The sequence below is a fragment of the Sabethes cyaneus genome, chromosome 2, assembly GCF_943734655.1.
Source record: "Sabethes cyaneus chromosome 2, idSabCyanKW18_F2, whole genome shotgun sequence".
In the NCBI taxonomy this organism is placed as follows: Eukaryota; Metazoa; Arthropoda; class Insecta; order Diptera; family Culicidae; genus Sabethes; species Sabethes cyaneus.
In genome coordinates, this window is record NC_071354.1 from 95794380 (window position 1) to 95820936 (window position 26557).

A 26557-nucleotide genomic window follows, 5' to 3' on the forward strand; every position below is an offset into this window, starting at 1 on the left:
CAAATCTGCCACAATCCGCCTTACTCCGCCATGGTTCGTCTTACCCCTTTGGTGGTCCTTCTTACCCCGCCTGGTTGTGAACGAGTAATTTTTAGACGTTTCGAAAATTGATGAAAAATCACGGAAAAATAAATTAATTAATTCTTTATATAATTTTTAATGGTAGATAAATGAATGCTTTTCCATGTGTGGAACAAGACAATATGAATTTTCGTACACATTTTATGCTAGCAATTTATTCGCTTAGGGGGGCCGTCTTACCCCGTCTTCCCCTGCTGTTGATAAAATAGAATTGAATTGGTAAAATCCCTTCAATGTGGGAAACCATGGATAATAAAAACAATCTTTAATTTCAGCAAGGTAGCAGGAAAGCAATAGTTTGTGTTCTTGATTTTGTTAAATTGTTTTCAAATGCACAATCTGTTGAGAATTGAACGTATGCAATGTTACTACTTTGATAAATGTTACATACAACGCATGTAGCATGTATACATGAAAAACCGAATGATTACAAGCATGAATACATGCCACTATCACTACAAAGAGACTTACGTAGTCCTGCGTCACCTATATATGCGGTCGTGCCTTGTACACAACCCCTCTGATTTTTGGACAACAATTTTTAATTCATCATATTTCTTGTCGGAAACCCAATAAATTGTATTTCTGTGTATCAAATGTATGGTTAAGTGATTTGTGAAGACGATCCTATCAAAAGATTTTGAAAATATGAATAAAAAAGTGCATTTTCGGCTCATTTATGTTCAACTGATTAAAATAGGTGACACTGCTTAACTCGTTCCTTACCCTACTAATAGAGCCGTCGAAACGGACTGCCCCCTGCAAAACTCTACAAAAATGGTAAGGAATCACTAGCAATGGTACTTCATTGGATGTATTCCAAGGTTTGGAAGGAGCAAAAACTACCGGAGGTGGTTTTCCATTCCGACAAATTCTTCAAAAATTTGAAATATTTTCGTGGATTTCAGGGCAGCTTACGATACAGTTGACCGCGATTTTCCGGATAAACCGCGTCGGTAGCTGATCGAAGCTACCGTGGAGAGAGTGATATGCTATGTACATAATGCTATGCACATGCATAATACATACTGCATAATACAACTAAAATATATAGATTTACTGAATTAAAGACTTTGTAAGTTTGTAGGTAATCTAAAATCATTATGTGACTGTCTAATAAAAGTCATTATAACATTTAAATGTGGCTCATGCAGCTGAGAATTTATGTGTAATCGAAATAATTATTGGATTAGCTTGGATTAGATTCTTCGAAGTTACTTAGAAAAATTCAATAATTACTGTAACGTTATTGAAGATATGCACAATAAATTAATAAATTTCTCAGTTTATACTTTTACAGTCATAAACGATAGATGGGCAAAGTATTCGTTCAATAGCTTTCCGTAATCTTACTGACAAAATAGAAATCTCGTGAAACTGCTTTGCAGTATTGTATTAGTAATAGCTACCGTTTAAATACACTTGCGTCCTGCTACCAGCTAATCAGATTCTGCCCAATAGCTGGATACGGGTGTGTATTTTCTTATCACGACCTACTAAATTACCTTCAATAATTTGATTTACAACATACATTCGGGGAGATTATATATAAACCTAATCTTATGCTACTCCGGCGGTATTTTTTGTACAGTTTGAAAACGAGCGCGTAACCAACAAAATGTCCAAAATATCCATTTTACAATCCTTACTACTAATTGGTGTGTTCTTTGTGACGGGCTCGGAACAACAGCGCAACCGCTGTTTAGGAGTTCCGGATGGAACGTTCGTCAACGATTTCAGTGATTGCGATGCCTATTTTGTTTGCACCCGAAATAACATGGTCCGAGGCCGCTGCCCAACGGGATTTTATTTTAGCGAAGAGACACAAAAGTGTGAACATCCGTGGAACGTAACTTGTCTTTTGTGTAGAATGCCTGATAATGATGATGATAATGATTACGAAGGAAGTGGGGAAGAAAATGGAAGCGATTTTCCGGAAAATTTCCCAATTGCACGTGAATGCCGAAAATACACTGCATGTGCCGATGGTGAAGGTTTCCTGATGGAGTGCTCACCGGATCTCATGTTCAATCCAGATCCAGCAGTCCGAGCATGCGATACACCAAGTGACGACATTTGCATTGAGAGTGTATGCCCAAACAATGTCAATCCATCAGTGCCAACTTTTGTACCAGATTTATTAGACTGCTCCAGGTACCATATTTGTTTCGAATGGAATGCAGTTGCTGTAAATCAGAGCTGCGCAGGCGACCTGCTGTTCAATCCAATCACTAGGGCGTGTGATGTGCCGGAAAATGTGGATTGCGATGTATGAAAGTTTATTGGAGAAACCAAAAAAAAAAAAAACAATATTAAATTTTTACTCTTTCTCTCTCTGCAGCACATCTTGCCGACTCCTCCAACTACGTGCAGACCAACCGGAATTCACTACATTCCTGCGGACGCATGTGACCAATTCTACGTTTGCGTAAATGGCGAACGTGTTGAACCGGCTCAAACATGTCTTGGAGGAACAATATTCGATATTATCACAATGACTTGCCGAGAAGAATCAGATGAAACTGAATGTATCACGGCCAGTAGAAAATTGTTCGACGCACTCGATTTTATCTCTTGAATAAATTATTGTTTATTCTATGTAAAATCGTTACTTACACTAAAATTATAAACATTTTATTCATAATTCAGCTTTGGGCACATTTACAAAGGACTCAACTACAAATGTGAATGATTTTATGTACCTTACCTACGTCCTTTGGAAAATGTTCTCGAGATATCTATCATGACCTTGCAATAAAAACTTCACTTTGTAGAAGTATATTATTTTGTGTTGGAGCATCACAGATTAGATTAATTGGAACCTATACTCCCTTCGTAAATTCTCTGATAACGAATAAACGTGTTGTATGCAGATAAGCACAATGATCATATACTATTTATTTTCCGTCGTAGCCTAAGGGACCGATTTTATATAATCCAAGGATGTTGAACTCGAATTGCAGATTGCATTCTTGCATAAAACTTGTTTTTGATTCAGAATCATCGGGTTTTCGCAAAGATAATAAAATCGAAAACTGTTCTAACAGATCACGTGGAGCGCAGGCCCCCGGAGATCATGTCTCGCTAAGTTTAACGGGAAATTAGCAGTCATCAACTTTTCGTCGGAAAGCCCAATTTTGGAAGCAGTTTTTGGGCCCATAAGCGGAAGTTTGTTTGCAAAATTGTGAATACTGCATTCTTCTTGAGAATTTGAACACTGCAAAAGTATTTTCATGAACAGAATTTGTCTTTTAAACAAAAAAACTGCTTTTGAAATTGGCAGATGAAGTCATTAGTCGATGACGACTAATTTCACCTTAATGAAGTCTATTTAGTTTCGCCTAGTTATCGCTTCGTCTCACTACCCATAGAAATGAAGCAGCGCTTCTGTTGTTTTTCACACTAAATAAAGAAGCGAAAAGTTTTTGCACGATCGAAGAGTCTTGAGGAGGGAAAAGTAGACTCGATTTCCAGCTTGAATGCGTCGTTGAATCTCGTTACTCTTATTGTCGGCTAGATTCCAAATATACGAACTCAAAAACCATTTCCAGTTTATCGCCATCAATAGTCACTGTCTGCGAGGGGGAAAAGCTACTTTCTCAGGAGCCTCTTCCTATCTTCTATTTTAAAATTCGTCGAAAAAACCACTCTAGCCTTAGAGTCGCTGTTAAAAGTCGTAATAATTTGAAGAATGCTGTAGAAAACCGCCAAAAACAGCACAAAAATCGTCATTAAAAAAACCATTTTATTTAAAAATTTGTCGTACAAAATCCAAGTTAATTCACAAATCCAAAAACTATACCGTGTTAAAAGAACTTGATTGTACTACAATGAATACCTGTATGACGCAGAGGCAAAATACCACGACAGCAGGGCAAATGACTACATCATTATAACGGATGATGGAGATGTACCGACTCCCACGATAGCGTACAGCGTTCGATAAAACCATAAATCAGCTCAAGAACAACAAGGAAGCTGGCAAAGATGGCATCGCAGCGAAATTTAACAGGAAGGACCCGGAAAGGCTGGCCATCTTTCTGCACTGGTTGATAGTCAGAACCTGGGAAACTAAACAGCTACCAGAGAAGTGAAAGGAGGGTGTCAATAATGTGATCAACATAGAAAAAGGGCGACTTATTAATGGGCTTATTAATATCGAATAGCATCACGGAAAAAATCTGGAGAATTAACTAGTTGACCGATCCATTTGAAACATTCACACAATAAAATATGACCCATTAGTAAGCTTTTGGCATATTTATTTCATTCATCTTCAATACTATAATCGTGTGCTCGCACCTTACGCTTAACTCCACTCATAATTACTTACTTTACTTAGGTGGCTTGCCGTCCTAAGACAAAGCCTGTTGAACAAAGTTTCTCCATGCAACTCGGTTGAAGGCTACCGCTCTCCAATTCCTCGGACACCGAATACTCTCCGCCAGATCTCGCTCCACCTGGTCTAACCATCTTGCTCGCTGCGCTCCTGGTCGTCTTGTTCCTATCGGATTTGAGGCGAACACCATCTTTGCAGGCTAGTTGTCCGCCATTCTTGCAACATGCCCTGCCCATCGTATCCGTCCAGCTTTAACCACCTTCTGGATACTGGGTTCGCCATAGAGCTGTGCGAGTTCATGGTTCATCCTCCGCCTCCATACTCCGTTTTCCTGTACGCCGTCGAAGATCGTTCTTAGTACTCGTCGTTCGAAAACTCCGAGCACTCGCAGGTCCTCCTCGAGCATTGTCCATGTTTCATGCCCGTAGAGAACAACCGGTCTAATAAGCGTCTTGTACAGGGTGCACTTTGTACGGGGACTTAGCCTGCTCGACCGTAATTGCTTGTGGAGCCCATAGTAAGCATGACTTCCGCTGATAATACGCCTCCGAATCTCACGGCTGGTATCATTGTCCGCCGTTACCAGTGAGCCAAGGTAGACAAATTCATCGACTAGCTCAAACTCATCGCCGTCGATCAATATACTACTGCCCAAGCGATGTCGTTCGGCCTCGGTTCCGCTGGCCAGCATGTACTTTGTTTTAGACGTATTTACCTTTAACCCAATCTTTTCTGCTTCGCGCTTTAGTCTGGTGTACTGTTCAGCCACCGCCACAGATGTTCTGCCGATAATATTCATGTCATCGGCAAAGCAGACGAATTGACTAGATTTGTTGAATATCGTGCTCCGCGTGTTAATATCCGCTCGGTTCATAACACCTTGTGGCGCTATGTTGAACAGCAGGCATGAAAGACCATCACGTTGACGAAGCCCTCTGTGTGATTCGAATGAACTTGACATTCCACCCGAAATCCGAACACAGCACTGTGTACCATCCATCGTAGATTTAATTAGTTTGATGAACTTCCTGGGGAAGCTATTCTCGTCCATGATTTTCCATAGCTCTTTCCGCTCGATGGTATCATACGCGGCTTTGAAGCCAACGAATAAATAATGCGTGGGAACTCTGTATTCCCGGCCCTTTTGGAGGATTTGCCGCAGTGTAAATATTTGATCCGTAGTAGACCGATCTTCGACGAAGCCGGCTTGATAAGATCCCACAAATCTATTCGCAATTGGTGATAGACGGCGGAAAATGATTTGGGACAGCACTTTATAGGCGGCATTGAGAACGGTGATCGCTCGATAGTCCAACTTGTCGCCCTTTTTATAGATCGGGCAGATAACCCCATCTTTCCACTTCTCCGGTAGCTGTTCCGTATCCCAAATTCTAACAATTAGTCGGTATAAACAAACGGCCAGCTTTTCTGGTCCCATTTTAATAAGCTCCACTCCGATGCCATCTTTTCCAGCTGACTTGTTGTTCTTTAACTGCATGATGGCCTCCTTAACTTCGCCTATCGTTGGGGCTGGCACCTCTTACCCGTTTGTTGCACCGTCGAAATCGCTTTCCCCGCCGCTATGGCTCTCCGCCTGGGCGCCATTCAGGTGTTCGTCGAAGTGCTGCTTCCACCTACCGGTCACCTCACGATCGTCTTTCAGAATACTGCCAGTCTTATCCCGACACATTTCGGCTCGCGGCACAAAGCCTTTGCGGGATCCGTTCAGTTTCTGATATAACTTTCGCGTTTCCTGAGAACGATGCAGCTGCTCCAACTCTGCATATTCCTGCTCTTCCAGGTAGCGCTTTTTCTCCCGAAAGATGTGGTTTCGCTGCATCTTCTTCTATTTGTGTCTTTCCACGTTCTGTCGTGTGGCACTGCGCATCTTGGCCGCCCGCGCAGCGTTCTCCTCATCCATCACCCTCCTATATTCATCGTCAAACCAATCGTTCCGCTGATTCCGGGCCACATGCCCGATGGTGCCTCCGCTACACTGCTGATGGCTGTTTTGATAGTGTTCCAACAGTCCTCGAGAGGGGCTTCGTCCGGCTCGTCCTCTTCCGGCAGTGCAGCTTCGAGTGAATGCGCGTAGTTTGCGGCGACGTCTGGCTGCTTCAGCCGCGCGAGATCTAACCGAGGCTGGCGTCGGTACCGAATGTTGTTCACAACGGAGAGTCTTGGGCGCATCTTAACCATCACTCCGAGTCAACGTTAGCGCTTCGATAGGATCTGACGTCGATAATGTCTGAGAAGTGCCGACTGTCGATCAAAACGTGGTCGATCTGTGATTCTGTCTGATTTGGTGACCTCCAGGTGTACTTATTGTGGATTCTGTGCTGGAAAAAGGTACTACGTACGGCCATATTCTTGGAGGCGACAAAGTCGATAAGTCTGTAAGGTGTATAACAGTTTCCTTGAGAACACTGTTTATTCGGGTACATATTGATTGGAGCTTTCATTATCGTCACTGGGTTAGACGCCACCTTGCGGGCGGTAGGGGAGTTGCTATGTACGCGAAGCTTTGATCAATTTTACGATTTCCATGCGGATCTCATTTAACTTCTCCGATGCACAAGTAGTGGGATTAAAGGGAGGTAAAAAATGCCAGAATGCAAAATTGATCTTCATTCCGCACAGACAATAGACCCTTAACTTCACTGGGAGGAGCGAGAGATAAACGCATTTGATATTGGATGAAATGAGAGGGGATCGAGTTTCCATAGCATCCAATACTTAGCCGGTATTGTTTGAAGCGATCGAACAAATGAGATAAAAATGTGATCTGTCGTTGTTTCAGGCATTATTCGGGTGATTATCGTCAACCAGGCCTCAAGTACACCAGGCCAATCAGATTTCCCGCGCACCTAGTCAAGGCCAGTAGAGTGCTAGAGTATTCATTTTGAACCGAAGTTAGTAGGCCAATGTGCCTACCGCGTGTTAGCAATTAAGCTAAAAATGAGAGTTAGGCCACTAAATGTCGTACAAAATTGATTAATTAGTTACTAAAACTATCGATTTTTTTAATAGCTAGTTATACGCTAAAACAGGCTTACAATAAACATAGGAAGTGAATACCATAAAAACCAAACGTCAGGTGAGCTAAATACTTAAAATTAACTAAACCTAATAACTAGAAGATAGTACGGCAAATGGGTAAAATTTGTTTAAACCGTTGAACAGGAAAAAATCCCACCGTTCAACGTGGGTGCAAAACCAGGACCACACGTAAGCAGAAAGGGCGTGTAAGAACGGTTCACCCTTTTGTTTCCGCCCATGCATGCGGAGTTCAGCGCCTCGCTAGCAATTTTCGGGAAATCTTCAACATCACCACCCGCTACTAGTCACTCAAGCGGGTTGACGCGAGCTTTCATCGGCGAGTGTGCCGATCGTTACGTTACCACGATACGGCGTTACAACTTCGAACCACGCTCTGTAAATTCATCGATTTTGCTAGTGGGATTGACTAGCCAAGCCGTTCGAAAAGGTTTGTGGAGCGGCTGCTTCATTCCGGTGCTCACAGGTAGATTTAGTATTAAGATTCGAAATGTTTAGAATGTAAGTGAAAATGTGTAACAGTTAAGCTACAGAGTGACGTCACTGCTAGGCAGGAGAACACGTGACTATAATGCAACATTGAAAATGCTCGTTTGCCTCTAAAGTTGTGTTCTCTTGTTAGCCGAAGTTGGCTCATTCATTCCGAATATTTTTCTCAGTAATTTAGTTGGTTTATCGCAGTGTTATTGGAACTCGTTCGTTTCTTATAATCCATTTATCAGTTCCGGCAAATGTCCTGATTCCATAACTATCGTTGGAGAAGCCAAATTGGATTCGAATATCTGAACATTAAACCCGCCCGAAGGAGAGTCTCTAGCCGAGAACTCAAAATTACATCAGCAGCCTCTCACCCTGTGGGAGTGGCGCTTAAACTGCTGACGGTACGAAAGGAATTCGTTACAAGTCTTAGGCCCATTTCATTGGTCCGTGGGTGTGCACTGAACCTTCCAATCACCGGTTTGTATTCCTCCTCCTGGCCGACCTGAGTCCATCTCTGAACGTACGTACCGTTGAGCTCTTCCTGCATATCTCCTGCAGCGCTACGACGTCGAACTTGCGGCTCTTCAATACGTCGGAGAGCACTCGAGTGCTCCCTTGGAAGTTGAGAGATCGGCAGTTCCACGTCCCGAGTTTCCAATCCATAGTTCTTTTTCGTCGCGTGGGTCTATTCCGATTGTTCCAGTGAGAATTTATTTGTTCTTCGTTCTGTGCTTTAGTATTTTACGTTGTGACGGCTTGCAAAGCCTGCTACACCAACCCCCTGTTTCGTCGGAGGGCCCTCCTTTCCTGTCAGCATACGACCTTGGCTTCCACCGGGGTTGGTTACCGATCTCCACCAAGGTTGCTCGTATCCCGGCTGGTACCACGAGGAGGTAGGAATAGGAGTTGCTGAATAAGAGGTTATGAACCACTGTAGGGTCTATTTTATGCCTACACGTGCACAACGCACCGACGGTACGCATTATTCAGCCGTTTACCAGCCAACTCCACTCATAAGCTTGTGTACAACATCTGGCTGCAGCTTCTTCTGTACGGAACCCCACTTTTCTTCATGTCTTACTCAGCTTTGACCTCCTTGGGATGCTTCGGTAGGGCCTGTTTCATAATACCCCAGTATTTTTCGACGGACCTTAGTTCCGGTGCGTTGGAAGGGTTCACGTTCTTGGGTGACGAAAGTGACGCCGTTGGCTTCGATTCACTCTAGGACATCTTTTGAATAGTGGCACGAAGCTAGATGCGGCCAGAGGATCGTAAGGTTCTTGTGCTGCTTCAACAAAGGAAGCAGATGCTTCTGTAGATACTCCTTGCGGTAGAACTACCCGTTTACAGTCCCGGTGGTTAAATACTTTTAAAGTTTTTGCTTCCTTACTTCCTCCGGAACATCAAACTTATGCTGGGCGGTGAAGAACAGTAGCACCGGAAGCTGCCGGAAGTCCGCCTTGACGTAAGTCTCATTATCCATGATGAGACAATGAGGCTTCGTCAGCATTTGGCTTATCCCATCGTATTTTGCCGTTCGTCACAATTTGGAATCTTCTGCACATTGTACGTCCCGCTGGGTTCTTGGCTCTCTGGACGAAATACTTGGACAGGCTCAACTTTTTGGCTGCATCCCTGACCGAAGCATTGGGATTTCGCTTAAACTCTTTCACGACACACTTGTGATCCTGATCACTAAGAGAACATCCATTCTGACCGCATTGCTCCTTCCATTCGATGCTCAGAGTTTCGTAGTAACGTTTAATCACATGACTCACCGTTGACTGCACGATTCCGAGTTGTTTTCGGAAGTCCCGATGAGAGAGTTGTGGATTTTTCAGATGCTTGCGCAAAACCAATTCACGACGTTGCTTTTCGGGTGACGCTATTTTTCCAATTTTCGAAAAACTGACAGCCCAAAAAATATAGCAGAAACAATAGACTCCAGATTACTTCTACCCAAATTTTCAAGAGAAAATACTCAACAGCGTTTTTTCCGTGATGCAATTTCATGTGGGACACCCTTTAAAATGCGAGAGCTACCGAGCTAAAGATATCAGGTTGGTTTTGTGAATAGGTGTTTGAAAACAAACCGAATATTTATGCTGCGGCAGATCCTCCAAAAGTGTCGCGGATACCAATTCCATACGCACCGTTTATGCATATATGTCAAAGACTGCAAGGGACCTCGACAAAGCGACGATATTTCTTGCCATCTTTTGAGCATCGCGCTAGAAGGTGTCAAGAAACGTATGGGATCTCACATGTCGGGCATTACCTTCAATATGAAACTTTCTGTTTCTTATTTGTCAATGCCTAGAATTTTGTTAATGAAAATTTCACGCTTGCTTTTTAGTGTTAGTGGAAGTTATTGGAACTGATTGCAACAACCCTGTTTCAAAGGATAAATAAGTGAAGATTGTATAACAAAATCTCCAGATCAGTGTTTTTCAATGTTAAGCGATGAAATATTTATAAACATACGAAGGAAACCCTTATTGAGGTTTTGCATTCAGTTTTGGATAGAAAATAAATTGGTAAAGTGCTCACAAGGTTCATCAACGACAGCCGCAGTACAAGCTTTGTAAAATGACCTGAGAATTCGAATGCGAAAGCACAGTAATCACTCGCTGACTTGAATGATGGTATCAAAACGAGCTGCAATCTATATTAGAAAGACAAGCACCTTGCTGGTTTGTTGAGTTTGAAATTATTCACTCTCCTGCTTTTGGATCACAATCTTACATGGCAAAAAAAAAATCCACGGTCAGAAAGTTCCGTCAAAATCGTTGTTGATTATCAACGAAGGTATTCAAATACTTTTTCTTTTTTATTGTATCTTTTTCATGCATCCAATAGTTCACAATCATCTTATCTGCTTATGATTTTTAATTTTTCATTAATTTTTTGTCCTCTATCTTATCTTGTACCCGTAAAATATAAATAAATTAATAAATAATATTGACAGTGGGACATTTTTTGTTACTATATTTTATAATTTAATGTTTTGGGTCATCCAAATGCTCACAATAAAAAGTAAATCAATTGTGATATGGAATATTGAAAATTGCCTTAAATAAACCACTATTGTCATCAATACATTCTGTAACACCTTCAACTGGATTTCGGCAGGTCATAGTAATAATATCGAAAATTGTACCTCCAAGACAAGTTTGAGCTGGTTCCTGCTGTTCGCCATTTACACATATATAGTAAGTAAAACAGTCATCCGCGGGAATGTAATGAATTCCAGTAGGTCTACACGAGGTTGGAGGCAGCGGCAGGATGTGCTGGAAAATGAGAATTATTTTTTTAAATATGATAAAATAAAGTAATTTCGATTAATAAACAAACATACATCGCAATCTACGTTCTCCGGCAAATCACACTGTCTGGTGATCGGGTTAAATAATAAATCCCCTGCACAGCTCTGACTTATGGCTACTTCAGTCCAGTTGTAGCAAATATGGTACCTGGAGCAGTCTAATAAATCTGGTACAAATGTTGGCACTGAAGGATTGACATTGTTTGGGCATACACTCTCAATGCAAATATCGTCACTTGGTGTATCGCATGCTCGGACTGCTGGATCTGGGTTAAACATGAGATCGGGTGAGCACTCCATCAGGAAACCCTCATCATCGGCACAGGCAGTATATTTCCGGCACTCGCGCGCGATGGGGAAATTTTCTGGCAACTCTGCATTGAAAGCCTCGCCATTTTCTTCTTCACCGTTCCCACCATCACCATTCCCATCATCACCGTTTCCGTCCAACCATCTGCACAAAAGACAAGTTACATTCCACGGAAAATCACACTTTTGTCCTTCTTCACTGAAATAGTATCCCGACGGACAACGACCTCGGACCATACTGTTACGGGTACAAACGAAGTAGGATTCGCATTCGGTGAAATCGTTAATGAATCTTCCATCCGGAACTCCAAGACACCGATTGCGCTGTTGCTCGGAACGAGACACAAACAGCACACCGATTAGTAAAAGTATTCGTAAAATTGAAATTTCGGACATTTTGCTGGTTAAACACTTGCACACTGGAACTGCGCGAAAATGATTAACGGAAACGCACCAAACTTGGTTTATATACAATATAATTCGCTACAATGCATGTTGTAAATCATATTAGGGAAGATAGTATAGTTGGCAGTGATAAGCATGTATCTATCAATGGTGTATTGCAGAATAGTAGTAACTGTAAGTGTTTCAAATCCTTTTTGACTATAAGTAGAATATTTTATTCTACATATTAAGTATTTTTAAACAAGATTATGGTAATTCAAAAAAAGTAAAAGGTAAAAGGTAAAAGCAAAAAAATCAATTGGTGTCTTAACTTTTGACAAAGTCAGGACGTGAACGCACTAGAACTGTCTATAAGTGGATATTTGTCATAACATTTGTTTTGTCAAACGTACATTTTTTGCTGAAACTGTTTGTTTCTGCAGATTATTTTACGTTTCTACCCTCATTGAATCAAACGATTTGTTATGCCTTATGATGTTAGACGAGAAGAATGTCATGCAACGAGAAGAATTGCCCAGAAGATCGCTGTTTTCGTTTCGATGCCCGCTTACAGGACTTTTAATAACTTTAATAGCGATGTTGAATAACATACAGAATAGACCATACCCTTGTTGCCATCCTTTGCGTGATTCGAATGGACTCGAGAATGCGCCCGAAAAATGCACGTAGTACATTACCAGCTCCAGGGTAGCTTTGATCAGCCGCGTCAGTTTGTCCGGAAAATCGTTCTCGCGCATTATCTACCACAGCTGTCCGTGCTCGACTCTATCATATGCTGACCTGAAATCTACGAAAATACAATGCGTGGGCAAGTTTCTGGAGGATTTGGAGGAGAGTGAAAATTTGATCCGTAGTAGCACGGGCCTAAGAATTCTTTCGCTATTGGCTAACAAAATCTGGGAGAGCACCTTGAAGACGGCGTTGATCAGCGTAATGCCGCTGTAATAACAGCAATCGAGCTGATCGCCCTCTTCATAAGTAGGACTAATCACTGCTTCCATCCACTCCTCCGGTAGCTTATTCTCCTACTCCCAAAACCATGAAATTATCCAGTGAAGTGACGTTGTTAATAGTCCTTTTCCAGTTTTATATAGCTCTGCTGGGAGTTTTGAACAGATCCAGAATCGGTCAGCTGAAGAATAATAGAGCCACCGGAAAGGAAATTCAAGTACCTACGCACCAACTATTTATAGATTCATAGTATCTTGTGAATGTTTTTGTTATTTAAGTTGTGACGTTGTTAGATCAAATATTAAAGGTCGGCGAAATCGATTGAGCTGTCTAGAAACAATAAAACAAACTAAAATATTCGTTAAAAATGAAAAATCAATTAGATAGTAATCAGGCTGCAAGCGCAATGTTGAATAGAAGACAGGAAAGACCATCTCTTTATTGAAGTCCCCTGCGAGATTCGAATGGGTCCGACATTCCACCCGAGATTCTCACACGGTACTGGATCCCATCCAGCGTAGCCATGATAAGTCTAGTAAGCTTACCCGGAAAGCCGTTTTCGTCCAAAATTTTCCATAGCTCTTGTCGGTTTACACTATCATATGCGCCTTTGAAATCGATGAACAGGTGATGCGTGAGGACTCGGAATTCACGGTACTTCTGGAGGATCTGCCGCAGGGTGAAGATTTGGTCCGCTGTAGACCGACTCTCCATGAAGTCGTCCTGATAACTTCCCACAAATCTATTGGCTATTGGCGATAGTCGGTGGAAGATGACTTGGGACAGCACTTTGTAGGCGACATTCAGGATAGTTCTCACAATCCAGCTTTTCGCCTTTCTTGTAGATAGGGCAGATAACACCGTTTTTCCACTCCTCCGGTAGTCGTTCCGTATCCCAAATTTTGACAATCAGTTGAATTTTGGGCCAGACAAAATAATCCGGTCATCTTTATCAAACTGAGCCAAATAGTAGATATTAGTAATCGACCTTCTTGTTGTCGAAGTGATTCCGCAATTTTTGGAAAATTTTAATACTTTTATTATGTATGTTGTACAACAAAGATAGGAATCCTAATACTCGGTGCATTTGACTTATCTGAAGCTAATGAACACAGGAAAACATTAATTTCCGTCCTGTCCGACTCAGAAGTTTTGGGGTTAAACGGAGTGAGGTTAACTACGGAATTCCATCCTACTTAAGCTGCCACAAAGTAGCAACCATAAATTTATTTTCCATTGCGTTTTACCCGATTGCAACCGTTTAAGTGAAGCTGATAGGGGTAATCAGAATTATAGTCATCCGGTTTATTCCCGTTTGTAGTCAGCATAAAGACCAGTTGAACCGCGATGCATTCAATATTGTTGATTCACATTGTGAAAATCATCTAGTACTTCTCATCAATATTTTTTTTTGTTCAAAGCAATATATTTAAGTTTAAAAATCGGCAACTTATAAATGCTGAATTTATGTTTCATTCAATTCACCCAATTCATATAATTTGTAATTAATATAGTAATAGGATATTTTTCGTATTCAACAGGAAACCATCCTCATTTGTTATTTATGTGTATTTCATTACATACGTTTTACCGTAAGTGGCACTATTGTAAACATTAAAGGCATTAGACAAAGCATAATTTACGCATTGATTCTAGTTGTGTATTGAACATTAAACCAATCGTTTGAAGACAAAGACAAATAGTCTCTTAGTGTGGCCAATGAATGTGCGTGCAAGATGAAAAGGTATGCATAAGACTTAGAAAAAATCAATCATGTATACATTATGTTTTACTTAAAACATTAAAAGATATATCACAATACGTTATGGAATAACTACGCTGCAATTAAAACTGTAAAATTTTCTCATGCGATGAATTTTATTTTATTTTAACTTTTTTCCTTAAACATCAAACTCTTAAAATCATTACAATAACTCTTTAAAAATTAAGTGTTAAATTTCTAAACATTACGTGTACATTTTTTAGAAAGGGCGTTTATTTTATTTTCCGGATGTTTGAAAAAGACAATATTTTATTATTTCGTCTGTTTTTTACAGGAGCGATGTCTCTTCGTATCAAGTTTTTATGGTTTTTATGGTAGTATATTTAGCAGATGCATGGTTTCCTTTGTTCGGCTTCTCTTCGAAGGATGTTTTAAAAAATAATATCAAAAAGAGGCAACGTATCATTAGATTTTTTGACGGTTCTGTTTCCTTTGACCTTTCCATGACAGAAAAAAGTTATACAATTTATGATTTTTAATGGTGACTGTGCAGAAAATATCAGATTGCAATCGGGGATTTTCAATACCCCCACGACATCACACACATCACGCAGGCCACTCTGTCTGTCTCGGTGGAAGCGCAATTCCCTGTTACGTTTGCATGAGAAAGAAATCTAGATTGTAAAATTTATGACTTATGCGAAATATTCTTTGCAATAACGATAGTGACTGTACACTGCGACAGCCTCGTACGAGAAGCCTGATAAAAGGTATGACCAATATCACTTAGTATCAGATAAGCCGTTTCCGGTTTATTGTTTTAAATTGCTCACTGCATTACGTTTTTATAATCTCTAATATATAGCGAAAAGGAAAAAGACAAATAACTTCTGAACCAAAATTTATTTATTAAATGATTTCACTTGTAGTGTGTTCACCTTAAAAATTGCTGAAGGCTTTTAAATCTACAATTTATCAATCGAGTAGGTATCCCAGTCGGAAGCAACAGATTAAGCATGTACCAAATTATTTAATCAAATCAGTAGCGATCTGCTGAAAAATTCAGAGATAAGAAGCTAACGATACTTTATCATGGCTATTTGCCACCAGATAGCGTAAACTGAATTACCGAGCTTTGAAGAAAAATCCAATCCCGCCGAGAAGCTGCATAGAGTCGTCAATTCTACTTTTATATTAATATCAAATATGTGAAGAATCTTGCCTCCCAGTTGGCTTCGAGGTATGACGCTGGCTTAATAAGCCAGTCGTCGTATGTTTAAATCTCGGCTGGGAGAGGCTGGTGGACTCAATAGGATCGTAACAACTGGCCCTGCAATTGTCCTGTACTCTAACAGCTGGCTGCGAAGTCTGTCGTATAAAAACAGAACGCCAAGTTTCGATAACGGAATGTAGCACCTAGGCTTTGCTTTGCTTTATGTGAAGAATGTATTCTAGACAGAGCGTTATATAAGCGATATTAGATCACTTATATTTGATTTTGCTGCTAATGGGGTGATTTATCTATTTTGGACACATGTTGGGCGCTGTATTTTGGCTATTGACGGCAAAATCAAATGGAAGTGTGCAAAATAAAATACGCGTCACGCCGGTCAAAAATAATTAAATCACCCTAGATGTGAAATCAATACTGACGGCTACCTTTTTCTTATATTTATTACAAACGAAAATGTGCATATACGTCGAAAGTGACGATTTAAGAATAACTTTCTACTAGGTAGGGGAACAGGGTGTAAGAAGGCCCGGCGGGGTAAGGGACCACATCGATTTCGACAAGAAATCCTTAAATTTTTTACAAATGCGCCAGTATGTTTTGTTTATTATCCTATCTAAACACTTTCGAGACAACCTGTGGCACTCGGTCGTATCCAATGTCAAAACTAAAATCAAAACAAATTTTTCATTCGCTGTGTCTTCATGCGATCTAATTTCAGCAGCAACAAATTTAAGCGTTTTCAGCAAAAAAAAAACTATGTAAGGTAAGGGACGGATTAAGCAGGGTCACCTATTTCAATCAGTTGAAATAAATGAGCTAAAAATACACATTCTTACACAATCTCTTGATAACAACACTATCTTGAATCACTTAACCATACATGTAATTCATGCAAACACAATTTACTGTATTTTCGACAAGAAATATGATGAACTATTAATTGTTGTCAAAAAACGTACATTTTGCAGCTGCTGAAGGCAGTCGCCGCTTCGCTACTATATAATCCATCACATTTTTCAGCAATTATAAAAATCAAAGCACTCAATTTTCACATACCATATTATTCATTACGCTTTTTTCTATAATTTAGAGCAGTGATGGCCAAACTGCGGCCCGCGGGCCGCATGCTGCTCTAAAATTTGGTCCTTGCGGCCCGCGCACTGGTTTAATGGATGGTGGACGGGAACTATAGGTTGAATTTATTAATGTCAGAAGTCATTTCGGGCCGCGGATCTATTGAAAATATCTGATTTAGCCCGCATTATGCTTATATCGTGGCCACCACTGATTTAGAGTTTTGTTACTACCCGAAACTCCTATTATTTTATAACAAAACTGACACTAAAGTCTGAATTGGTGGAACCTGTTTAGCAGTAGAAGCAGCGGCTGTGAAATGAACTATCGTGTAGTCTATTCTGGAAATAAGAATTATAGGTTTGAGATTAACTGAAACCTCCAATGATGAAAATGTGGTTTATTCCAGCTTTCCACGAGCGATAATGACGGTTGATGGGTAAAACTTTCTGAAGGGAACAGTCCGGTTTTGACATTCAATACAGGAGCGGTTTCTGCGGTTACTATGGATGCCACGACGGCTGTTTGGTGGTTGAGTGGATAAATGTAAACAAAGTTTAGTTTTCGTAGACCAGTTGAAGGAATTTAGTTGAAGGGAAGAGAATTTTTGTGCTTTCTTAGCTATCATTTTGTGAAATAATCTGAATTGGGTCAATGTGACAATATTTCAGCAAATAATAGCCACAAAACTGCGCTTCCGTATAACTAAATTCCATTTCAGGTGGTCTGCGAAAACTAAACAATGTTTACATTTTTTCACTCAACCGGCAAACAACCGTAGTGGCTTCCATAGTAACCGCAATAACCGCCAGTGATGTCAGATCTACGGATTTTTGTGCATACTTAAATTTGGGACCCTTCAATTTTCTCAATTTCAGTGAATTAGAATAGAGCAGCAGACTTCAAACCAAGAATACTTCATATAATCTTCATATTATGTACATGTTTAGACTGGATACCCAAGTAACAATTTCATTCTGATCAAACGCTTTAAAAGCTGATTTTATTCAACATGTGGCTGAACTATGGTTTAGAAATAAAAACTTTTCTTCAGCTCCTAAACATCTAAATCTGGTGATTTTATCAAGCTTCAGGTTTCATAATAGCTGCTTTCGAAGCTGTGATGGAACGTAATAGAGGCTTTTGCGCGCCTTTAAATAGCCAATTTGTTCAATGCTGGCAATTCTATTTTTAGAACGAGAAATAGTTTTGCAATATACTCTTCCAGTCGCTTCAACCTTTCAACCTTTATGCAGCCAAAAAAAATCTATTTTTAAAGTTAAAAAAATGAAACGTGTCATTTTTATTTTGCTGTAAACCACTGTGTGGTCGAATGCGATATTTTTAATTTCGAGTAACTTTAATGCGTATAAGTAAAGCTAATTGAAAGCGCATGTCTTTTTCCGGGAATTGAATACGCTATCTTCTGGTCCATAAGCACTCACCGTATAATCCGCCCCATCTGAATCTGCAGAACAGACAGTGGGAATATCTTTATACCTGAAGCAGTCGATAATGTAGATAACTAACATATATTTTTTTTTGCTGCCAGCCGAATTGTGAAATTCTATGATTTGACAGTATGTGTGCTGTGAGCCGTGTGAAAACTTGGTAGTAGTTTGTAAAGCCACTTTAACACCCTTAACCGTTATGTGTTCGACAGGGTACCCGGGTACCTTTTCAGCTTTCAAAGTACGAAATTCTAAAGTTTTCTTTGATCAAGGATACTGAAACTCTGTGACATCTAAGAACTAGTTGAATTGCAACTTTTCATAAAATAAGTTTTCATGTAGTACTTAAGGGGGTGGAATGGGGGGGCTTCGAATTTTTTTACCCCTTAAGTGCTCGACAAGGGTACCCGGGTACCCACAAATTGAAACGCTTGTAACTTTGGCAATTTTTGACCGATTCGGACACTTTTACCACCAAAAGATTCAGGAACTTATCCACTTCCAGTGTGGTTATAACAGAGCCGGAAATGGCTCATCTGGTTCCCGGAAATCCGGCAGTCCAAGGATGTGTTCCGGAATTAAAGCACTTTTTATATTTTTGGATGTAATTATAGTAATATGGGTGTCCAAAGTTCTTCCAATTACTCCGAAAGGTCATTCTTCATTGTTTTAAGACAATACAATGATATATCCTTGGAACGGCCATTCTGTGACAAGTTCCCGTGGGACCTCCTGTGGCCATAAAACTGTTTGGTTTGCAACACTGGCAATATGGGTGTCTAAATTCATGAAATTACTCCAGAAGGTCATTTTTGATTATTTTGATTCTATCTGATGATTTTGCCACGGCATGGCCATTCCGGAACATATTCCCGTGGGGCTTCACAGTTGTCCAAAACCAAAAATATGTGCGCATTAGAGTTTTGAGTGGGAAAACTTGATTTTAGGTTTATGGAACCTTTGGGAGAGTTTCTTGAAATTAAAAGTTCTATCGTATGGTGGAATTCAAATTTTGAATAATCCCCCTAAAAGTGAAATAAAAAATTTATTTTTCTGCAGCTTCAATATAACACATTGATGAGTTCTGCAAAGTTTTAGAGCATATTATTACAAGAAATTTTGCTGAAGACCGTAACCTTCTATCTCTTCAGCGAAGATAGAAAAGTCCTATTTATTATATGTGAATCTTCAAAATCAGTTTTTCTATTTTAGCTCTTTTTGTAGTTGTTGTATGATTTTTTCATGTTCTATAAAGTTGTACAAATAGTAAAAATAAACAACTTTGCCGAATGTAGTATACCTCTATCTTTGCTTATTTAGGAGCTGTAAAACTTTTGTTATAATAAATACCCTAATTTTGATCCCCAATTACGCGACTATTTAGTACAGTCATTTAGATATTCTGTAGAGTAATATCATTAAATTTATCAAAAAGTTCTCTAGTAAATTTGCAAAATTGTCTCATCAACAGGAATAATCAAAACATTTACTGCAGCTTATCGTAATGGCTCATTCGCCCTATCAGCAGCGCTGGTGCAGTTTCTTCGTCTTAATGGTTTTATTTGTAGAAGGCAAAATATTTGCTATTTAAGCATGATTCAGTATAAAGCTAGACAATTAACTTTTGATACCCTTTAGCTGTATTACCAATGTTCTCTCACAAAACGTTAGTGCACGAGCACGCTATTGATAATGTTTGTTTTTAAAATGAACTTCGACTTGCCCATATTTTAGTTATCCTACTGTTTTTACACCAAATTGATTATCCATTCATGCAAAGCTGCGAATATAATACACAGACAGCTATCTGACCGGTTCCATGATTAATTAACTTTTTTTGGTATCAGTAATATAATCACATTCAGTGTAATCTAAGCCACTGCAAGCTTAGCAGTGGCATTCAATGGATTTGCATGATAAGATAGATATTTATTCAAACTATTTATACAATGCAGTTTTGGAATCTGGAAAATGCGGCGCATATTCTAGCGTATTGTTTGAATGGATAATACGATCAAAATTTGGTCGAACAAGAACTTTGAAATCGTTTGAAGTTTCTAACAGAAAAATCAATTCTTTTAAATTTAAGTACCTAATATATAATACAGCTAAGATTCCTTTTGTCAGATTGCGAATTTTCGGGTCTTTCGTTTAGCTGTTGTCATTAACCTTTACGTCCCCGACATCAAAAATGAAGGTACTTTCAGTTACACTTTTGACTCTATCTCCACTGATTTTCAATCGATTTTTATGCAACTAGTCTTAAAAGGAATTCTCTTCGAAAATATTGTAAATGGGGTATCAAATGACAGGATTATTCAACACGAGCTCTTTACTGGACATTTGGATGTATTTTGAGTCGGTCTGGACATTTTCACATTACAAAATTGATTAGTTTGAAAAAATCAGAGGGGTTGTGTACAAGACACGACCGCATATATAGGTGACGCAGGACTACGTAAGTCTCTTTGTAGTGATAGTAGCATGTATTCATGTTTGTAATCATTCGATTCTTCATGTATACATGCTATATGCAACATATATACAATATACATGCTACATGCGTTGTATGTAACATTTATCAAAATAGTAACATTGCATACGTTCAATTCTTAAAAGATTGTGCATTTGAAAACAATTTAACAAAATCAAGAGCACAAACTATTACTTTCCTGCTACCTTACTGAAATTAGAAATTGTTTTTATTCTCCATGGTTTCCCACGTTGAAGGGTTTTTACCAATTCAATCCTATTTTATCAACAGCACATCTTTTCACTACACTTCTAATGAAACGGCAAGCATGCGTATTCATATAGAGCCGTATTATAACCGAACACTACAGCTGTAGCACATTTTTCCAACACAGATATCAAATTCGCCGAGGTTTAATCGTCACGCAGTAAAGAATTTGCGATCTGTTGGGCCGACGAACTTGTGTCATTTTTTCTGGCACACTTCCCTAACACAGACATCAGATTGGACTAGGGTTAATCGCGTTCGTAAGAAATCTGTTGGCACGAGGGGCTTTGTCACTGTCTCTGGCGTACTTCCCAAGCAAGGACATCAAAATGGTCTAGGTTGAACCGCGGTGTTAAGAAATCTTGTTAAAATGAGGAAACTTTGTCACTTGTTTTGGCTTACTTCCCAAGCACAGATGTCAAATTGGTATAGGTTTAGATCATCGTAAAGAATCTTCCAACCAATCACGAAGCGAGAATTCTGGTAAAACAAAGGTTCATTATTTTAAAATTTTCAATAGTTTAACATCAAGAATTCATATTTTTCTTCATTTGGGTCAATTCTTAGAAGATTTGCCAATCGATTGGTGTAAGAAAATTGAAAATCGATCGGAAAACCGCTGAGCTATTACCGCTCAAAACCTTTCATTTTTCGTGACGCTCGCATTTTTCGATTTTTTGGAATGACACCCTATCTCAAAACTTGCCGTAAGACGTAGTCCTACGTCAAAAAATCGAAAATGAAGCTTGATTCGAAGTCAAGTTACTTAAGCATGGGTCAATGCTCAGGCATCCTAAAATCAACTTTACCCCCTGGAGCCTCTTGACAGTACAAAAAGTCACTCTTATAGAGAGAAAACATTGAGCAAAGGGGGTTCCCAAGCCCTCGTCATGGACAGCTATAACTGAAGATATTATTAGCTTTAGTAATTTCAAATCTCGTCACAAAAAACTTACCGTAAGACGTAGTCCTACGTCAAAATCAGAAAGCTATATACTTTTTACCAAATTTTCTAAAATGTTTGGTCATTCTTCGTCAAATAATAATGAAATAATGCTAGAAAACATTATCGAAATAAAATCATTTTCACCCTTATTCTGCGAGTCACGTGACTCAATACGACAATTGTTACTCGCCGTGACTCGCCACGGCGAGTCGAGTCACCTAGGTAACAAAACCCTATCACCTAGGTGACAAAGCGAGTGACCTAGGTGACAATTGTCACCTGATTCGCGGCGAATCCAAAATAGTCACGTCACTCGCCTCGCAGAATAAGGGTGTTTGTCCTACAAACATCTTGATCAGTTTTAATATGATGGATGAATTAGACAGTTGTGGGAAATTTGGCCCCACGTGACCGATTCAATGGCCAATACGGTAACAAAGTCCAAAATTCAAAGGTCTGTGTAGCGGAAGTAGAGATATTGATAAGACGACTGAAAGGCTCATTATTCCTTGTCGAACATGTCAGAAGAATCAACGCTACGAGTTCTATACGCTATCCTTGATGATGCTTCAGGGTAGGTTAGATACGTGCTCATCAAAAATCTAGAAACACAAAAGAACTATCTTATCAGGGGACGGGAAATACAGGATCATATGACGGCGGAAGACGAGTGCATACGCTGATAAAACTTGATATCGATAAAAGTCGCAGCTGGAAAATGTGGTTACGACTGATAATTTGGAAAGAATACACTTTATCTGCATGTTTTTACACAAATTCGTAAGACTCGCGAACTTAAAGTCACTCGCAAACCGTATCTTGTATAAATTTGTTGCTTTTGGAGCCCGACTCAGTTATTCTGGAAGTGCAGTTCGAGCAGTGCGAAACTAAAAGGATATTAAAATTATTGTTCTGCTGTACTTCATCAAATAAAAAATAAATTAGAATATGATCAGTGAGTGATAGCTAATAAATAAATAAATGAAAAGATAATAAAGTTTTCTGCTTCTGTTTTCCATAGAACAATTTTTGTTCACTGTGCTCGTTGGATGGGTGATGTTAGGATCCGCGGATGGAGCTACCAACCCATGTGAAGGAGTAGTATCAGGATTCAAACCACATGAGAGTGATTGTACGCAATACTATTCGTGTGTGAACGGAGTTGCACATTTGTTGCGGTGCCCCACCGAGTTTCCGGTTTTCAATAACGGAATATGTGATTTCGGGGATCCGGCGTACTGTGTTAATTGTCCGGCCGAGGGCATTGCAAGGTTCCCAGTTCAATATTCTTGCACCCGATTCATTCTTTGCATTAACGGCGTTCAAAGTGAAGGTGTATGTCCCACCGGACTCATATTCGATCGCACTATAGAACAATGCAATCTAATTGCTAACGCTCCCGAGTGCGTCGAAGTGTCCTGTCCAGCAGTAGATGATCCAGCAAATCCCACGTTTCTGCCTCATCCGACAGATTGTTCCGTATATTTCATTTGTGTAAGCGGTGAACCCATTAGGCAAACTTGTCCGGCTGGAACCGTTTTCAACCCGACCATTAATAACTGCGATAAACCAGCGAATGTGGTGTGTCCTGCGGCAATGGTAACATTTTTTAATAAATATTAAAGCAATATAAACGACATTTCATTGCTGTAAAATATCGCATCATCATGTATGGTTAGTTGCTATCAATATCGGTAATTAGCTGCGTTAACACCTATCCTTTGCTTTCGTTTACAAGCGTTCCACGTCAACTCTCCTTTCCCTAGTCCATAGTAAAGCTTCCAGATCCAACGATGGGTGCGCCGGCAATAAGGGCATCAAGAATCTTCCCGATCCTACAGATTGTTCACAATATTTCATGTGTATGAATGAACAGCAGTTTTCTGTACCTTGTGGTAACGGGATGATATTTGACATGAACACTGCCAAATGTGCAGCGCCGGAAAAATCAGTCTGCATACGAGACGCAACCACTACGGCCAACCCATGTGAAGGCAATAGCGGGGTCAAGAACGTGCCACATCCAAGCGATTGTAACAAATACTACATGTGCATGAATGCTAATAGGTACGATTTGTCCTGCCAAGCAGATGAACGTTTCGATATTGTAACACGAAAATGTCAAAAAGAATCCCAAGCAACCTGCGAATCACAGTCTGCGTCCGTGCCGGAACCAGAAAAAGTGAATCCTTGCGCTGGAAACGTAGGCATCAAACAGGTACCGGATCCAAGGAACTGCTCTGCGTTTTATTTGTGCGCTGGAGAAATATCAAATCACAGACAATGTGCTGAAAACTTGATATTCGATATGATAAGCAACGCTTGCAATCGCCCTGAGGATTCCGTTTGTGTTTCTGACTTACCAGTTCCATCAACGCCGGTAATTACTTCAACTCCAGTAGCTGAGACAACAACACCTGCACCCACCGGCGGCACCGGCATTCCAACAGCTCCTACTCCTGCACCAACAGTACCATCCGCTCCTACAGCAGCCCCAACCCCAGCGCCAACACCCAGTCCTTCACCCAATGACCCATCAGCACCGGTTTGTACCCCAGGAGAGTTATTCTATTATCCTCACCCGGATTGCAGTAAATTCTATCGATGCGTCTATGGTACAATCTTTGTCCTGACCTGTCCCAATAACCAATTCTGGAATCAAAACCGTGAATACTGTGATCACTTTTGGAATGTAAACTGTCCTTCGCGAAAGTTCTGATGTGTAAGAACTAGAAACTGCCAGAATACCCACATGCCACAGTAGACTCTAGTCCCGGTTTGAATATATTTTCCTATACTTTTAGTTAACTAATTGTTATGTCATAAACTAGCAAGTCTGTTATTCACATCACCACATGATTAGGAATAAATTTTTTGTTGTTACTACGGTTGAAATACTGCACTTTTGAATATTAAAAATATTATGAGTAGATACAAATATTCCACACGATTGGGAGGAACGTGTAGCCACAAACACTGATATCTACCTGTTATGACTAGATAAGCGGCTGCCATGTTTATATTTTAAGCTTATATTTTTATTCTGTTTTATATGTAAGTTCCTGTCCTACGTCGTTACATAAAATCAAAAGCTGTTATCCAAACCATCTTTTCGTATTAAATTGGTAGCCAAATTTACTTCAAGCTGTAAATATATTTAAATACAGATTTTAAATATATATTCGAAAGTCGAGCTCCCAAACTTTTAAAATAATGTTTGAGTTTTACATGTTTTCGGCCTTAGGCTTTCAAACTATCGCACGAACAACATGATGTTGCTCATTATGTTTGCAAGGCACGGCAATATGTGGCAACATTTTACAACGCTACAAAAAAACTGAGGTCTCTTTGATCCTCACACCACGAAAACACAAAAAAACGAATATTTTCAATGCATTTGATATTAGGAAAAAAATAACATAATAACCTTCTTAAATATACCGAAATATCTTCCATTTGCATCAAACCGTCTAAACCGGTTTAGTGTTTCAAAGTTATATACATATTTTTAAAAACAGTTCGCAAGGCAAAAAGGTGCTATTTGGGACCACCCCAAGCGCCATATAAAATATATCTATTGTACTCAAATTCTCCAAAAAGTAGCAAGTGCACACGGTTTGGAATTGATTAAACAACTTCAAAACTAAGCTTTTTCTAAGCTCTGATTTTGATTCTGGCTTGAAAACATAGCCGAGTGCAGAGAACAGAGAAGCATGCGTGTTTTACTAGTATACGATGCCGTTACCACGATCTGTCGATTGGCGCTCGACTATTTTCCTAACTGAACTACCAGCACCTGTTGTGACAGTTAGTCTAATATCTAATTTTGTTACTATACTCTTGACTCTATCATCCTGCATACGCATCACACATTCCCACATACAGGTGTGAATCCCACCTAGAATTGCACTACCCGATATCTTTTTGGTCTACAGCGAAATTTTCCAGTTCACTCAATTAATCATTCTTCGCATCAGACATTCCTCCCTTCCTAAAAATAGAGTTTACCTACATGAAACCGAGTGGAATGGAGACGACTTCTTCGTACAGCAGAGGAAACTACGGCCTGGAGCTGATTAAGTTTACGTACATGATCGCGTATAGTACATATACAAGTAAATAAAAAATATAATGTAAGTAATGCAGGGAACTACACGCGTATACTGAATAACACACAGCATTTTTCTGGAGAATTAAGTGCCTAAAACTTCGAAAATGGTTAGGGCAGAATACGCTCGGCCAGCAAAGAGATCTTAGTCTAAAACCGACGAGCCAGGAACTAGTTGACCACGATCCTGAGGACTCCTCAGTGAAGAGTAAAAACCGCCAAAAGGAGGAAAGAGATCGAGAAGAATTAGAACAGCTATTCCGGGTTAATGTCAACTTATACGAGATGGTGAAACATACACGAAACGCCTACACACCGAAACCACACATGTGTA

At 39.8% G+C, this 26557-nt stretch overlaps 2 protein-coding genes across 2 annotated transcripts in view; one reads left to right on the forward strand and one right to left on the reverse strand.

Annotated features, from left to right (window-relative positions):
• Window positions 1–1699: 1699 nt before the first annotated feature.
• Window positions 1700–2659, forward strand: LOC128735721 (chondroitin proteoglycan 2-like). Its single transcript, XM_053830207.1, has 2 exons — window positions 1700–2350; window positions 2423–2659. The coding sequence occupies exons 1-2, from the start codon at window positions 1700–1702 to the stop codon at window positions 2657–2659; spliced, it is 888 nt and encodes a 295-aa protein (XP_053686182.1).
• Window positions 2660–10998: 8339 nt separating this feature from the next.
• LOC128735722 (uncharacterized) overlaps window positions 10999–26557 on the reverse strand; it is a 46842-nt gene continuing 31283 nt past the window's right edge. Inside the window, exons 3-5 of the mRNA XM_053830208.1 lie at window positions 11690–12016; window positions 11316–11656; window positions 10999–11247 (exon numbers count right to left, since the gene is read on the reverse strand). Coding sequence (XP_053686183.1) covers window positions 10999–11247; window positions 11316–11656; window positions 11690–12016 — 917 coding nt within the window. The remainder of the gene's footprint in view (window positions 11248–11315; window positions 11657–11689; window positions 12017–26557) is intronic.